The sequence below is a fragment of the Stomoxys calcitrans genome, chromosome 5 (assembly GCF_963082655.1).
Source record: "Stomoxys calcitrans chromosome 5, idStoCalc2.1, whole genome shotgun sequence".
Taxonomy (NCBI): domain Eukaryota; kingdom Metazoa; phylum Arthropoda; class Insecta; order Diptera; family Muscidae; genus Stomoxys; species Stomoxys calcitrans.
The window spans coordinates 4,320,067-4,338,013 of NC_081556.1; the positions used below are offsets into that span (position 1 = coordinate 4,320,067).

At 37.1% G+C, this 17,947-nt stretch overlaps 1 protein-coding gene across 2 annotated transcripts in view; it reads left to right on the forward strand.

Moving 5' to 3' along the window:
* The window catches only part of LOC106096304 (calbindin-32), an 81,697-nt gene that overhangs the window by 37,074 nt on the left and 26,676 nt on the right, over nt 1-17,947 (forward strand). For both annotated transcript variants that reach the window (XM_013263987.2, XM_059370413.1), the window contains exons 2-4: nt 4,603-5,053; nt 8,292-8,377; nt 13,489-13,578. In XM_013263987.2, the coding sequence (XP_013119441.1) occupies nt 4,876-5,053; nt 8,292-8,377; nt 13,489-13,578 (354 nt within the window). In that variant the 5' untranslated portion in view covers nt 4,603-4,875. The remainder of the gene's footprint in view (nt 1-4,602; nt 5,054-8,291; nt 8,378-13,488; nt 13,579-17,947) is intronic.

The window sequence follows — 17,947 nt, forward strand, 5'->3', positions numbered from 1 at the left end:
AAAATTATATCAAGGAGGATTGGCACATTTTTTCCCTAGCATAAAGAGTTTGGTCACACTCTTAAAGGGGTTGCATACCAAAGATTGTTCACCCAGAAATTAAGAAATTTATTTTTAGTGTTTTGTTTTAATAATCCTTTATAAAAGAAAAATATGTTACACCAATTATGGCGTTTTGCTATCCGCAGGCATTATAGCAAAACATTTTTATCGTTGTTAAAAGTTTTTAGAAAAATGTAACACAAATATTGTAAAAATTCATTGAAAATATGAATGTTGGCTAGTTTCACCCAAAAAGACATTTGATGTTATTTATGAGCCCATATTTTTTAATTTAGACCCATGTATATATATCATTATACGGGGTCAGCAAAAAATGCCATAGTTATATCAAGGATAATATTTTTGCCCATAAATACTTGCACCAGATTAAAATTATCATTAGGAAGAGAATATGAAAAAAAAATATATATAAGGGAGTTTATTTAACGACCATAACACAATGTATGGCAACACAGAGGGAGGTCTCTGATTGGATTTATTGTCCATGTTATTATTCTTCTATGTAATTTGAAGCTAATTTACCGAGAAAAGAAAGATGAGTAGTAGAAATTTACAGGGAGAATTAATGGTTGGGAATACACTGGCCGGAAGATATTACACATTTTTTTAAGGAAAATTTGACTGGGAGGGACGAAGAATTTCGTACCTCAAATATTGCTATAACTGTTATACAATAGTTCTGTCATGGCTGTTAGAAGTCATTAAAAAAAACAACCACCAACAGTTCGGGCAAATCAAGTAATAATTGCGCTCTCCAGGGTCTCAGAAGTGAAATCGGTTTATTTGGCATCTATATCAGTTTATCAACGGCAGAATTGTTGGAAATCATACCAAAACTCTACTTGCAAAATTTCAATAAGATCGGATAAGAATTACATCCCCTATGGACCAAGACGTCAAATCGTTGGATCGGTTTATATGGCAGCTATATCAAAACATGGACCGATTTGGCCCATTGACAATCCCAACTGACCCTTACTGATGAGAAGTATTTGCAAAATTTCAAGCGCCTAGCTTGAAATTATGGGTAAATTTGCATTTGCATAACACTTTCTGAAGGATTGCGATAACTGTTATACAGTAATTCTAACCTTACAAGGACCCATTACTTAATCCCTACTTTCTTAAAAAGTATAATAGTTTTCAGAAGATTGCGATAACCATTATACAATGACTAACGCTGGGACGACACCATTTTTTACCAATGCTCTCTTAAAAATATATCAAATACGATTGTTTAACAGTACAACAGTTTTCGGAAGACTGTAATAACTCTTATAGAATGGTTTTATATCTATAATGACTCTCTGAACTATAACACAAATATATTATTGTATATAGTAACAATTTCCCAATTTTTACGATAATTGTTATTCAATGATTTTAACTTCACAATGGTTCTCTCTGTAATACCTGCTCTCTTAGAAATATGTTAGCAGTATAACAGTTTGAAGAATTTGCCATGACTGTAATGCAATGATTCCAAGACTACAATGGTTCTGTTTTTAATAGCTGCTGTCTTAGAAATATATTATATATAATTGTATAACAGTATTACAGTTTCCAGAAGGCGGTGATAACTGTTATACAACAACTCTAGCTCTAAAATTACTCTCTCTGAAAACCTTACTATTTTCATGTGGTAAATATGTAATAACTTTCATTAAAATATATTATTTAATGAGAGTATAACAGTTTCTAAAAGTATTATAATAACTTTTATGCAATGATTCTAACTCTACAATGGTTCTCTCTACAATACCTGCTCTCTTAGAAATATGATATATATAATTGTGTAGCGGCATAATCGTTTCCAGAAGATTGTGGTAACTGTTTTACAACGACTCCATCTCTATAATAAACCTGTATTCAAGCCCTGCTTTCTTCATGTGGCTATTGCGAAGCAACTTTCATTAAAAATATATTACTTTCTAGCAGTATAACAGTTTGCAAAATTTTGAAATGGCTGTTATGCAATGATTCTATCTTTACAATGGTTCTCTCTTCAATACATGCTCTCTTAGAAGTATGTTATATATAATAGTATAACTGTTATACAACAACTCCAGCTCTAAAATGAATCTTTCTTCAAACGGTGCTATTCTTATGTGGTTGCCACGTAAAACAACATAGGACATAAGGCCGAATTTAATAGTAAATATCTTAAAAAAATTAAGACTTGAAATATACAAAAGTTTACTAGGGGAACGATTTAAGATTTGTTTACCTTTTTGATGGATTATGACATCAATACAAATGTTCTGTCATAGCCAATTAAAGCAAAGCATTATTTAAAGACAAAAAATTTTCTGAAATTTGGAAAAATATAATTACTAGATAACAGTTCTTCTACGAGTTTATGTTAGGTTTAAGTGACAGTCTGCGATCAGACTCACTTAGACGTTTTTCGTTCATTGTGATACCACAGGGACAGAAGAAGAAAGATGCCTTCTAGTTGCTACCATTGAACTATCCAGATCGCTTCAATAAGCCCAATAACTTGCGAATGTTCACATCCGCTAAATCAGACAGGTTCTCAAAGTAATGAGAACCTAAAGTGGAACTCATTCTTCTACATAGAATTAGAAAAATATAAGAAGAGTGATTCGAAATCTTCAAAATTTTTTTGGGAAATGTTTCACGTTGTATGGCTCTTCTCATGGCTCTCAAATCTAACCCATTTCTATACAAGTTCTGGCACTTACTTAATATTTTACCTTCAAAAAATCTTTTTAGGGTTGCATGCATACAAATTACCACCTTTGTAACAAAATTATAAAAATATCTCCATTCAACCCTAGAACTTTGCAGTAGCAAATCACAAGGAAAAACAGATAAATGGAACACTTTGTGAAATGAATAAAATATGCAAAATCATCCATTTGAGTTTCTTATTTGTGCAAATTCATTGAACTCAATTGAATTTGTGGGGATTTGTGGGGTAGCAATGTTTTAATTTTTTGCCACAAAACATTGAACTTGGTTATGACTTCATTCGTTGCTCTCAATGTGGCTAATGGCAAGTTTTCAAATCAGCCACAGCAAAACGCTTTCCTTTTGGGAATAACAACAAAGGTAAGGTAGCCACTCTCTCACACATTTAAGCAGGGGGTTTTGGGGTCAATGGGGATTTGAGGCATCCAACCACAAAAACATTCCACAAATCTCATTACGAATTAAAAATGCAAATTTATTCTAAAAATAAGCAAAGGCAACGATTTCGTCGTTTCGCAGAGCGTTACTCTGCATTAAAATAATTGAAAATTGGAAATTTGAAATGACGGTGTGTGGGAGTATTGCGCTGCCTTTGGAATTGGTAATCAAGTGAAAGCAAAAAAGCCCCATTTTTTAGACATTGGGATTTTCTTCTTTGATATATGCTTTGTTTATTCTATTGAAAGTGTAACATTTATTGTTTTAAAGAAATTATGGCAAACAAAAGAGATCTTTGTGCAAAGCCACATTCAAACAATTCCCATTCCATAAGCTTCTAATAGAATAAACAAAAGAAGAAGGCATTTTAGCAATATGTTATTCTATGGGGATGTTTACACTTTGATTTATATTCACACTTGCATGGACTTTGCAATAGAATATTGACTCTTTGTTTCTCATAAACTAGTCAAAGGCCAATTTCACTAGAATATAAAATGATTTTATTCCATCGATAAAAGCAATTCCCAGACAGTTTGCTTCTTGAGGGAAAAAATGAGAGAAAATTGTTGTTTAAACTATTATCCAATAGTTGAAATGCCTTAGACATTAAACAACAAAAATATTGCAGACATTTTTTGGGATGCTTAAATTATTCGTAGAAAAAGAAATCTCGTGGAATCAAGTCGCATTGCCTTGGCAGCCAATAGCATGCAGTGGCAGTAGACATTTCCATCGTCTGGGCTCGATTTCCGATGAGAGCATCAAATCTTCTCGAAAGAAGACGGCCAACAGAAGAACAGAGGTTCATCTATAAAATCTAAATATCAATCTTCCACATGGCCAACAAAATTTTTTATAGGTATTTATGGTCCATTGACACGGCTCGTAACTTTTTCAATTCTTCTTTAGTTTGCAACGAAACCATGTTGAAAGATGTTGAGATATTATCTATTGAGACTATTTGCTAAAATTATGCAAATTTCCAAAGAGAAATCATCATTAAATTGTCATTTGGCATAAGGAAGGCACTTTGCTTCAGTTATCACCTTTTATGATTCGTTTCTGTCTTTTTTTGCTTTTTTTTATTCTCTGGGCATCAATCATTTCCTACTCAAATTACACAAACATTCTGCTCTATTTGTCAGATGCAACTGATATTGATTGTGTTTGTTTGTCTGTCCTCGATGGCAGCAGCAAAAATTCGATTTTCAAATCAAATTATTTCCGGTTACATCGAAAGATGGGCGTGTAGTAATGTATTGTATATGTGCATACATATGTGTAAATGTGTGTGGCTAGATTTTTAGGAGTATGAAACTCACATCTTTTACTGACTCACAATTTTTCTCAATTCCATTTGTTTTTCTTTTCGTTTCGTTGTAGTTTTGAAAGCATCTGGTGCTGCTGCTGCTGTCACATCTTTAGCACGTGACTTGGAGAAATTCATACCGTCCCACCCTCAACCATATCCCTTCCAAGCCAGCGCCCCGACATTCTGCCAGCAAAAGTTTTACATAAAACTGTGTCACGAAATCAACGTTTGAAGTTATAAAATTTTGTAACTTGAGACGCAATATTTACTTAAATTAACTTACAAATAAATTCTCCAAACACACACACACACCCAAACCCACTACTACACACAAACACAAAAAAATGGAGGCTACAAATGGTGCTGGCTGTGCGGCTAGTGCGGCTGCTGCTGCTTCCAAACGCGTACAAATCGAGAAGGCCCAGAATTTTATGCGTCAATATCGTGATCCCGAATCACGCGAACTGAAAAAGCTGTCGGCAAATCAATTCATGGATGTATGGGCCCATTATGATAACGATGGTAAGTAGTATGCCGACATTCAATTATTCATGGCATAATGAGAGAGGATAATGAGTACACCGGGAGGAATGAAAACAAATTTTAAATATGAAAAAAAAAAGAAAGAAACAAATAAAAGCATGCTCCATCATGGATCGCATTTGTGAAGTTCATTGAATGACTCCAGAGGCTCGGAAAGTCAAATTGGTAGATCGGTATATAAGGCAGCTATATCAGGCTATGAACCGATCTCGACCATACTTGGCAGTCATACCAAACTACGAAGGCGGCCGCCTTCTTTACCGAAAGCGGCGTCTTAGTCTGTAGGGATATAGGCGACGACACGGCGACGATAGGCACCTTAGACATCGTTATGTTAACTGTTAGTCGGTGCTGGAATTATTTCGCGATTTCTAGGCCTCTAGATTTCAGGCCTTATTTTTGCTAGCCACGACATTCTCAGATGATTGGCGATGTCCGCCTGTCTTTTTAAAGTATTTCTTTTTTGAAATTTATGAAAACAGAAGACTTAAAGTAAAGGTCGGAGCACATTTGTAACTACTACAGCCATGAAAGGTCATATCGGATAAAAGTTGTACATAGGAACTATCCTAATTCTTCACCAATTTTTTTTCTGACTACAAGAAAACAAGGGCAGACGGACAGACAGACAGAGGGAAAAATAAATAGATGGACAGTTAGAGGGACAGACGGGCAGAAAGACGGACGGACAGACAGACAGAGATGCGGACTGGGAAAGAGACAGTCAGATGGACAGACAGACGAACAGATATACAGTGGGTAAGGTAAACAGACGGACAGCTAAACAGTCGGAATGATAGACAGGCTGACATATAGGGAGTCGGAAAGATAGATAGGGCGGACAGACAGGTGAACAAATAGACAGGCAGATAGACAGACAGACAGATGCACAGAAGGACAGATAGACGTCCGTAGAGACCGACAGACTGAAAAATAGACAGACGGACAAATAGACATACTGATCACGTAGGTCGACAGGCAGAAGGATAAATGGACAGAAAAATAGCCTGCCAAATGGCCAGGCGGATAGAGAGACGGACATATATACACGGATCGACAGGCAGACAGACAGCCATACATAGAGACTGACTGACTGACAGACAGACATACCGATTGACTGATAGACAAACAGACGGATGGACAGACTAACAGACGAAACAACAGAAGGCCAGACTGAGAGACAGACGAAAGGACAAAGGGACTCTAAGTCTAGCTTTTATCCTTGTCAACTTATAATATCCATTACCACAGCAGTGGTGTAGGTAACAGAGGTAGGTAGAGGAATTTTCCTTATGATTCAAAGATTATGTGTTTTAGTTCAAACATGAAACGGTCTTTCGCTTTGCTGTCGGTGGATAAACAAAGCAAATGCTCTATCTTCTCTTTCTCATCAATCAACCCATCTTGTCGGAGTGTTCGAGAAGACCTCTAAGAGTAAATTTTGCAAGATCATCCAGATCGCAAAAGAGCCGCATCGCCAAGATGGAAAGCTTGCGACCCTGCAGACCAAAAATGAACAAAGGCAAAGTACTATCGTTTTTTCTCATAACCGCCATTGCACCCATCGCACATAGCTTGCCGCAAACGAGCAGTTTGTCCATCCTAATCTGGTAGATGACGGGCAAAAGATTTCCGGCAATTCGGCACCCATGTCCGAACGGCGTGCCGCAGTGCGGCACCTCTTTGGGAGAAGTTTTACATGGAAAAACTACATCAAAAATGTCGCGAGCATTAGGAGAGGATAATCACCGCTGAAATTTTGTTTATCTTCTCGCCAGGATTCGAACCTAGGCGTTCAGCGTTAAAGGCACTACGGTGGCCTCTCTGATTTACATAACTTTATTTGTTTATCGTAGGTGTTGTTCAAATACATACTATAAGTGCCACAGGTTCTTCCTGGATCAACCTTAAACCATATTTGGATGTAAGATTCGTATTCTACTAACAAAGATCCTTAATTTGAGTCCTATGTTATCCCCATCAGCCTATATGCCCGTAAGAGGAGTTTGTCTCCAAATTCGGACATCAGATTCGTGCATTTATTCCAAAGTCCTATTTTGTCCCGTTCATTCTGCATAAGCATTTGAGTGAAATTTCGAAGACCCCAGATTCTTATCTCCGAATTCGGATATCAGATTTGTGCATTAGTCCCAAAGTCCTGTCGTTTAAATCCTACACTGTCCCGTTTATTCTGCATAAGCCATTTGGGTGATATTTAGAAGATCTCAGACACTTGGTACATTGTATTCGCACTCTACTTTCAAATGTCTTTCATTTAAGTCCCATATTGTCCCGATCCACCTACATGTCAGTTTTTGGTTTTTTTTTGAAACAGGCGGCTCCCCAGACACTTATCAGATCCGTCTTGGACTTCCAATGACCTTTTATGTGAGCCTTATATTGTCTCGATCGGGCAAAATGTTTTCTTTGTCTCTATCGTCCAATATGTTCCCCACACTTGCCCGAATTGGGAAGACAACTTTTTAGTCTACACCCGAATACCTTATCATTGAGTCTCATATTTTCTACCCCGATCAGACTGCTTTCGTTTTTGTAGGCTTTTAGGAGGAGGGTATTATTATAGAATGGAGGATTTTTGGGGTTGGGCGCCAACCCTTACACTTGGCAGCGATATTTAATATCCGATTTGAATTCTATTCCTAATTACTTTTCATTTGAGACGCATTTTGCCCCAATCGGTATACTTGCCCGTTTGGTTGGGTTGTTGGGGCAGGACGGCCCCCTAAAAACCTTAGCCAATATTTTGATACATGTTTCGTATTCTACCCCAAAATACCTTTCGTTTGAGTACCATATTGCCCCCTTCAGTCCACTTTTCATGTTGGCTGGTACTTTGAGGGTACGGGAAGGTCCGCCTCTTTGACTAATTTAAAAAAATTAAAGCATACTATTCTCTCCAGACCGTCCTAGACATCCTATCTGTGAAGATTTCAAAATTGTGACCTCCTCTTTACAGCTTAGATTGAACGGCATGGCGCTTAGCGACGGCCATTCGCAGAGAAGTTGTATGTGGTGGAATGCCTCACAAATGTAGCAAAATTTGCAAACTGTTTTATCTGGTGGTCTCGCTGTAATATTTATTAATGAAATCCTTAATTTTTTATATTTTCTCGGTGTACAGTAATGGCAATTTAAAGCCTAGAGCTAATGTTTAACTAAATGAAGTCTAAAGGCAATTTCACGTTTCATTTCACAGGCAATGGCTACATTGAGGGCACCGAATTGGATGGTTTCCTGCGTGAGTTCGTTTCCAGTGCCAATGCCACCGATATTAGTCCAGAGGTAAGTAGAACAAAATTTTTGTTTGTTGCTGCTGTTGTTGTTGTTGTTGTATGCATTAATTTGATTACATTTTACATTTTATTTGGCCCATCGTTTTTCCCGTTCAAAGCCTTCACGCTAATGGATTTCTCTTGTTTGCTGTCGTTCGGCTGGTCGGTCCGCTAGGGTTCATTTCTTATTTTGGTTTTTGCTTTCCTATCACTTTTCAATGAAAATGTCTGAAATTATTAGGCATTTTTCTCATTTAATTTTATTTTCCATTTTTGTTTGTTTTCAAGTACCCTTGTTTTGCTGCAGCAAAAAAGGCCTAAATCTGAATGAACAAAACAAACAAAAAACAAGAGCAAAACATTTATTCGAAAAGTATTTCGCTGTCAAAGATTGGGTACTACGTAGGGCAAGGTCGCTTTGTTGTTGGTAGTTGTTATTGTACTTGGCCATATTGTTTCATCGATACCGACCATAATAACCATACCCATCATATTTGGGGGTGATGGAGATATAAAGGTGTGAGAGCGAAAGAGAGAGAGAGAGAGAGAGAGAGCAAAGGCATTAAGTGGCATTAAGGACAGTCCATGAATACCGTTATTATAGACATAGAAATGAAAAGCACTTAGCCCAAGGAATTTTGTTTCAATGAGTATGGTGAAGCTTTGCGAGGGACAGACAGAGGCACTTTACCGCTAAGCTAATAAAGTATTATAGATTTAGAGGCTGGCTTAAGAAAATTATTTACAAGTAAAATTGCTTAATTATTGTGTGAACAAATCATCATTGAAGGCATTTCAATTTATTAGGGGGCACAGAGGTTAACATGTTCTTCTCTTCTTCAGCCACATATAGTTTCTCCACTAAGTGGTGTCGCCTTGTTGCACAGCATTGGGAGTAGGAGGTCCTTCATGATAGAACTAAAACGATAATCGGACAGCACTCTTTGGGTATGACAGAAGTATCCCCACAGTTCCGTTTTATGAAATTCTTCTCTTCTCCCCACATGCCTAACACTAGAAGAAAATTAACCTTCACTTGAAAAAAATATAAACATTTTACTGCAATATAAATCTGACATCTTCAAAATATTTTTAATGGCCTCACAGTGACTTTTAGAAAATTGTAAATATCAACTCCCTTTTACCGAGAGTGGATTTAATGGCTAAATATCACTTGACATTTAGCAACAGTTCGTTCACTTCGGTACTCTGCCTTTTCAGTGCCATTTGCCTGCGAGTGTCGCATTAAATCTCCAACCCATTCACAGCAAGTCAAGGCTTAGCCAGGCAGAAAAAAGGCACTACCAGTTAGTGATTTTAGTCTGACAAAACATTTCCTACGATATGATGCACTCTCACACAACCAACTCATGCATCCGTTTATTGTACCAACAAATACTGCCTGCCTCTCTGATCCCCCATCGTTTTTCTATTAGGGTTTGTGGAGGTGTTTATTTTTTGTTGAATAGAGAATGAGGCAGACAAAAACCCTCTGACATATGGAAGAGTACACATTCTAGTCAGTGAATGTGTCATTCCTACAATTTGTGTCATATTAAAGACTTTTTGCGTTGTCTTTGACAGTCAGGCAACAAAAAAAGATTAATGCTGGAATTACAAGATATGATGGCGGCTTTTCTTTATGTGGGAACACTCTTTTTTATCGGTTGGTTAGCACTCTATGAAATGAGACCACGAATAGGGGTGGTCTCTGGCAACAGTTGTTAGATTTTGTTTTGCTGTTTCTTTTTCATTGCAAACAAATAGATATGACACACTAGAAAATGTGGAAAATAGTTGGCAGAAAATAAATGTTATGAAACTATATAAGCATACATGAGTCGGAGAGAAGACATTGGGAAAAAGTTAAGTTAAACATTGAGTTTTGAGAGTCTAGTTGAAGGATAGGAACACTCGTACTAGGAAGTTCGAAAAGGTCCAAAGGCTACCATTCGTCAGAACTATCAGAGTAATGAGGTCAATATGATATACAATATTACTTTTCCCTTGATGAAGAGTACTTTTATTACCCTTTCCCTTTAGTAAGGGCGATTGCATCAAGCCTTTCTATTGGGTTGTACTTTTATTCCATTTTCCCACGGAGAAGGGTATTTTTATTGACCTTTTCCTCAGCGAAGAATACTTTCATTTACACTGTCTCAACGAAGGCTACTTTTATTGCATTTTTCCATGGGTAAGGATAGTTCTACTGTTATAGTAATATAGTAAAAAGTTCTATTATAGTAGATTATTACCCTTTTCCATGAGGAAGTGTGATATTATTACCCTTTACCATGGGGTAGGGTAGTCTTATTACACTTTCCCAAGAGGAAGGGTATTATGATTACGCTTTCGCATGGGGAAGGGTATTATTACCCATTTCCAAGGGTAATGGTAGTATTATTACCCTTTCTCATGGGGAAGGGTAGTATTATTACCCTGTGCCATGGGAAAGGGTGGTTTTATTACCTTTTTCAATGGGGAAGGTTGCTATTATTACCCTCTCCAATGGGAAAGGGTAGTACTATTCTTTATCATGAGGAAGGGTAGTATTATTACCCTTTTCCATAGAGAAGGGTGGTAATACTACCCTTTCCCATGGGGAAGGGTAGTATTATTACCCTTTCCCATGTGGAAGGGTAGTATTATTACCCTTTCCCATGGGGAAGGGTAGTATTATTACCCTTTCCCATGGGGAAGGGTAGAATTATTAGCCTTTCCCATGGGAAAAGGCTGTATTATTACCCTTACCAATGTGCAAAGGTAGTATTATTACATTTTCACATGGGAAAGGGTAGTATTATAACCCAGGCAACTATTATTACCCTTTCTCATGGGAAGGGAAGTATTATTACCCTTCCCCATGGGGAAGGGTAGTATTATTACGCTATCCCACGGGGAAGGGTAGTATTTTTACCCTTTCCCATGGGGAAGTGTAGTATTGTTACCATATCCCATGGGGAAGTGTAGTATTATTACCATTTCCATGTGGAAGGGTAGTTTTGTTACCCTTTCCGATGGGGAAAGGTAGTATTATTACCCTTATTACTATTACACTTTCCTATGGGGAAGAGAAGTACTATTTTATTACCCTTACCAATGGGAAAGGATAGTATTAAAGCCCATTCCTATGGGGAAGGGTGGTATTATTACCCTATCCCATGGCGAAGGGTAGAATTTTTACCCTTTCCCATGGTAAAGGGTAGTATTGTTACCATATCCCATGGGGAAGGGTAGTATTATAACCCTTTTCCATAGAGAGGGGTGGTAATACTACCCTTACCTATGGGGAAGGATACTATTATTACCCTTTCCCATGGGGAAGGGTAGTATTGTTACCATATCCCATGGGGAAGAGTAGTATTATTACCCTTTCCCATAGGGAAGGGTAGTATTTTTGGCCTTTCCCATTGGGAAGGGTGGTATTTTTAGCCTTTCCCATGGGGAAGGGTAGTATTTTTACCCTTTCCAATGGGGAAAGGTAGAATTATTAATCTTTCACATGGGGAAGGGTAGTATTATTACCTTTTCCATAGAGAGGGGGGAAATACTACACTTGCGCATGGAGAAGGGAAGCATTATTACCCTTTCCCATGAGGAAGTGTAGTATTATTCCCCTAACCCATGGGGAAGGTTGGTATTTTTACCCTTTCCCATGGGGAAGGGTAGTATTGTTACCATATCCCATGGGGAAGAGTAGTATTATTACCCTTTCCCATGGGGAAGGCTAGTATTATTACCCTTTCCAATGGGAAAAGGTAGTATTATTACCCTTTCGTATGGGAAAGGGCAGTACTATTACCCTTTCCCGTGGGAAAAGGTAGAATTATCACCGTTTACTATGGAGAAGGGTAGTATACCCATGGGAAAGGGTAGTAAAAGTAACATTGCTTGCGGAATACTACACTTTCCCTTAGGGAATGACACTGTTATTATCACTTCTCTTTAGAAATGGTTCTTTTTCAAATCTTCTCTTGGGGAAGCGTACTTTTGTTACAATTTTTTGGGAAATGATACTCTTTAAACCCTTTTCTTTGGGAAAGGATACTCTTTTTGCCCTTTTTTGGAAAGGATATTCTTTTTACCCTTTTACTTGAGGAAGGAAACTCTTATTTCATTTTCCTTCGAGGCAGGGTGCTTTCAATATTCTGTGCCTTGGTGAATCGTATTTTTGTTACCCTTTCCCTTGGAGAATGGTACTTTTATTACCCTTTCCCTTAGGTAATGGTACTTTTATTACACGTTCTCTTGGGAAAGGGTACTTTTGTTACCCTTTCTCTTATATAAGGGTACTCTTTTGCACTTTACCTTGGAGGAAGTGATTATTGTTACCCTTTCCCTTGGGAAATTACACTTTCCCTTGGGGAAGGGTACTTTTATAAACCTTTCCCTCCGAGAAATTTACTTTTTTTACCTTTCTCTCGGAGATAGGTTTTTTTTATTATAATGTTCGACCCTTGAACACTGATATCTTTAGCAAAAACAACCAAGAACACCAAAATTCAATTTTCAAACGACTATACACAAATAGAAGAGCCTTTTTGTATTCGTGCAATACTCTCCAAACCCTCTTCAGTCCCATGTGGTATATACATCGAAGAAGAATATCAAGTTATCCCACAAACACCACATGTCATATGCTTTAAATAAGGAAATCTCAGTAATTGGTTATAAATTGTTTGTATGTACTTAGAATTGAAGGTATCGGTTACTACGGGCCAATAATTTTACTACATCATTGTTATATTCCCTTTAGTATGGTCAAAGAACACAGTAAACACTCTTAAAGGATGAATCCTTGAATGACATGTATGATTTATGGAAAGAAATTGCAAAATTAGCACAATGGAAATAATAACAAAAGTAGACTCCACCCAGCTTCCCAACAAAGCGCACTTGTCAAAGAGAAATACTAGAAATCCCTAAAGGGAGCGTTCGGTTCATAAGAATAAATGTTTATTAAATGATATTGCCATTGTCTGATAATGAAATTATACCATCTCTGGTTGATAGCTTCTACTGCTGTTCCTTTGAGAGCTGTAGTTGTTTTTCTATACCATCACATACTCAATGAATTGCCATTCATGCGTTCGATTTGCTTTCCTATCTCTGCACTTTCAGGCTGTCACCGACACAATGCTGGGCGAATTGAAATCATGTTTTATGGAGGCCTACGATGACAATCAAGATGGAAAAATTGACATAAGAGAGGTAAGTGAAAAAGGAGAACCAAACACTGAAGTAAATGGTAAGTGTTATGTAAATACCCAGCTAGGGAGGTGGGTCGACTAAACTTCTGAGTTACACACAATTCAATGCAAAATATGTATTTGATTATAGACTTGCCGAAAATTTTCTGCTGGTGGCATGTCAGACAAGATCTAGATACGAATGCTGTGAAATCAACATCCTCTTGCTTGGGATTTTCAAAAAAACATACTGGCAATATTAACCTCATGCTCCTCTCCCAAATTGTACATCTTTTGTATGGGCCATCTTTAGTCAATTTATTATGGTTCATTGTACATGTTTTTTTGCCTTGCTCTTCTTCTGGCCTTATTAAGTTTATTATTTCTCCCGTTTGGCAGGCTTCTTTAATGGTATTGAGTTTTTTTTTTTTAAATTAATATGGAAGAGTATAAGAAGTTTGAATGCGAAAGAATACCCTACAATGTATAATGCGGGACAGGATGTATTGTTGGTCGATACAGTTATTGTGGCGGTAACATATGTTTGGCGTCGTCATTTAGGCATCATTTCTACTAGCTTGCGGGGTAAAACACCACCCACAGCTACCGGTTCCCCTGAAGCTTTTGAGGTGGTTAATAGCATTGACCACCGTATCGTAGAAGTTAGCATTTCCACCTACGACGCTGAACGCCTAGGTTCGAATACTGGCGAGAACACCAGAAAAATTTTCTGCGTTGGTAATCCTTGCTAATGCTGGCGAAATTTGTTAGGTACTATGCATAGAAGCCATGTAAAAACTTCTCCCCCAAAAGGTGTTGCACTGCGGCACGCCGTACGGTCCCGGCTATAAAAAGGAGGTCTCTTATCCCTGTAAATTTAAACTTTCTTGAAATTTAGAAGTGAGAGATTTGCCCCTGTTCCTTATTGGAATGTTCATGGGTAAATTTGCATTTGCAATATTATTACCAAGTTCCACAATTTAATAGCGATGTTTAAGCCAATTTAATTTAATAGCGATGTTTATGCCAGGTCGACCCAAGCATAAGCTGTAGATATTTCATACTTTTCTATTGTGAATGAAGATTATCAATTAGTTATTGCTAGCTGGGCATATACAAAACACTACTCGTAGATATTTCGCACTTTGTTATTGTGAATGAACATTAACAAATAGTTATTGCCAGCTGGGCATATACAAAACACTACTCGTAGATATTTCACACTTTGCTATTGTGAATGAACAATAACAAATAGTTATTGCTAGCTGGGCACATACAAAACACTACTCGTAGATATTTCACACTTTGCTATTGTGAATGAACACTATCAAATAGTTATTACCAGCTAAGTATATATGCCTTCACATAATGAATGTGCATATCCAAAGGTAAAATCTTAACTAAAAAGTTTTAGAGTAAGGTTTGTGCCCAAGTTTTCCAAGTCTTTATGTGGCATCACATCCTTTACAAAAATGCCTTACAAATTCTGTTTACATTAGATTTTTTTCTTTAAGCTTAATTTCGCAGTTCATAGGGTATGATACAAAACATCTTTGCCGAGCTGTTTTTCTTTCCTTTGCTGTTGTTATTTGTACTTGCGTATGTTTTTATCTGTGACTCAAGCAATATTTGAAATTATTTTCCAATTAATGAAACACTTGTCAATATTTAAAGAACCCCATGACAGCTGCCAAATTGTCCCGCCTTAAAGCGAAGCACAGGACAGAGGATTTTTGTAGATATCCCCAAAACCGTAATGGACATATTTTAGGGCCTTATCGTGTGGATAATGAAACTTTAACAATGGATTTGGGATTGACAAGAGGATTTATTAATCACCCGAAAACAAAAAATGATGGCTGACAACAGCAGGGCCATCATAAAATATCACCATAATGATGACAATAATCTGCTGTTGGCCATTGCATGGTTGGATGTATGGATGGATGAATGAATGAATGGCCAGAAGGTCCTGCAAGGTTATTAAACAACATTAACCATAGCCATTAACACAATATGTGGTAATAGTTGCGGTTAGAACTAAAACCACCAATTATGGGTGTCAGATGACAGGACATTCAATTTTTGTCAAATGACACTTAAACAAAATGGGAAGGAAGTAGGAGAATGACAACTTGAGACATTTTTAAATTGCTTTGGTTATAAAAAAAAATAATTAAAAAAATATTATTGGACATAAGTTTTCCATGTAATTAAGCACATCAATTACCTAGAAAGCCAATTTTGTTATAAATATTTAATTATTTTCAATATTCATTAAAAAGTCTTTGTCCTTGAACTGATGGAATTTGTATGTGAGTGACAAGGAACTCATAGAGAAGTATGAGCAATACAATACAAAAGAAATTTGAACAACCACAAAGAAAAAATAATAAGCTTAATTAACAATGTCATTGAATATTAAAACATAATTTCAAATTGAAGCCCAATACTTGTTAGTAGTTTTCGTAGGGTCCTTAGCAAAGAGCATGTTACCCAAGAATGGTGGTATTCTAAGTCAATCTACCGATTCCAATCTGTATGCCTATTTTCTCAAGAAACGTATTACCATAGTCAGCCCAAACAAGTAAAAGAGTGCTAAGTTTGGTCGGGCCGAATCTAATATTCCCTCCACCATGGATCACACTTGTCAAGTTCTTTGATTGACTTTTTGAAATATATATAAGCTATATCAAGTTATTGAACGATATGGACCGTTCTTGTCATGGACGTTAGAAGTAATAGAAAAACACCACCTTCAAAATTTCAGACAAATCGAGTAATAATTGCGCCCTCCATGGGCTCAGAAAGTTGTATTGGGAGATCGGCTATGAACCGCTATATCAGGCTATGAGCCGATTTAGATCATATTTGGAATAGTTGTTGGAAGTCATACCAAAAAGACATATGCAAAATTTCAACCAAATTAGATAAGAAATGCACGCTCTAGAAGCCTAAGACGTCTAATCGAGAGATTGATTTATATGGCGGTTAAGAACTGATTTAAACCATATTTAACACAGTTGTTGGAAGTATTGTAATATCAAAACGATATGTGCAAAATTTCAGCCAAATCGTATAAGAATAGCGTCCTCTAGAAGCTCAAGAAGTCTAATCGGGTTACAAACAAATGCACAAATTTATAATACCCTGTTCCCCTGTAGCGGTGTATGGTAAAAAGAGATCAAAACGGTCTTGGCACTGGTCTTGATCCTACTCAGATTTGAGCTCTGTTAAGCCGATTATTTTTTAAAAACGGTTTCTGAATTATACGAAGGATATTGATAAAGAGACCACCGTAGCGCAGAGGTTAGCATGTTCGCCTATAACGCTGATCGCCTGGATTCGAATCCTTGCGAAATCAGAAAAAAAATTTTCAGCTGTGGTTATCCCCTCCTAATGCTGGTGAAATGTGTGAGGTACTATGCCATATAAAAATTCTCTCCAAAGAGGTGTCACAATGCGGCATGCAGTTCGGACTCGGATAAAATGGAGGATCCTTATCATTGAGCTTAAGCTTGAATCGGACAGCACTCATTGATATGTGAGAAGTTAGCTTAATGGAATGTGCATGGGCAATTTTTTTGCTTTGCAAGGTTTAGGTTGGGTTGAGTTTAGGTTTGGTTTAAGTTAGGTTTAGGTTAGGTTTGGTTAGGTTAAGGGTAGGTTTAGGATAGTTTCAAGCTAGGTTTTGGTTTGGTTTAGGTTGGGTTGAGTTTAGGTTTGGTTTAAGTTAGGTTTAGGTTAGGTTTGGTTAGGTTAAGTTTAGGTTTATGTTAGGCTTGGTTTGGTTTGGGTTTATGTAAGGTTTAGGTTAGGTGTAGGTTAGGTTTAGGTTTGGATTAGTTAAGGTTAGGCTCAGGATAGGTTTGGTTTAGGTTTTGGGTAAGGTATTCGTAAGATTTACGTAAGGTATTGGTTAGATTTAGGTAAGGTACTGGTAAGGTTGAGGTTTGGTTTAGGTAAGGTCTAGGCTAGGTTAGTTTTGGGTTAGGTTACGGTTAGTTTTAGTTTCGGTTAGATTTAGCGGGAATTAAGTTCCAGTCAGGTTTAAGATAGGTCTAGGTTAGGTTTAGAAGGCTAGGTTAGGTTAACTTTAGGTGAATGTTATGTTAAGGTTACGGTTAGGTGAAGGTTCGGTTAGGGTTAGGTTAGGTTTGGGTTGGATTAAGGTTTAGGTAAGGATTGGGTTAGTTTAGGTTTAGCTTAGGCTCCAGACAGGTTTGGTTTAGCTTACGGTATTTTTACGGTTTAGGAAAGGTTAAGGTTGGGTTGGATTTAGGTAGGTTGCATTTAAGCTAGGTTTATATAAGATTTATGTTAAGGTTAGAATTAGGGAATATTTAGGTATAGGTATAGATAATGTATATTTTAGTCTAATGTTGCGTAGA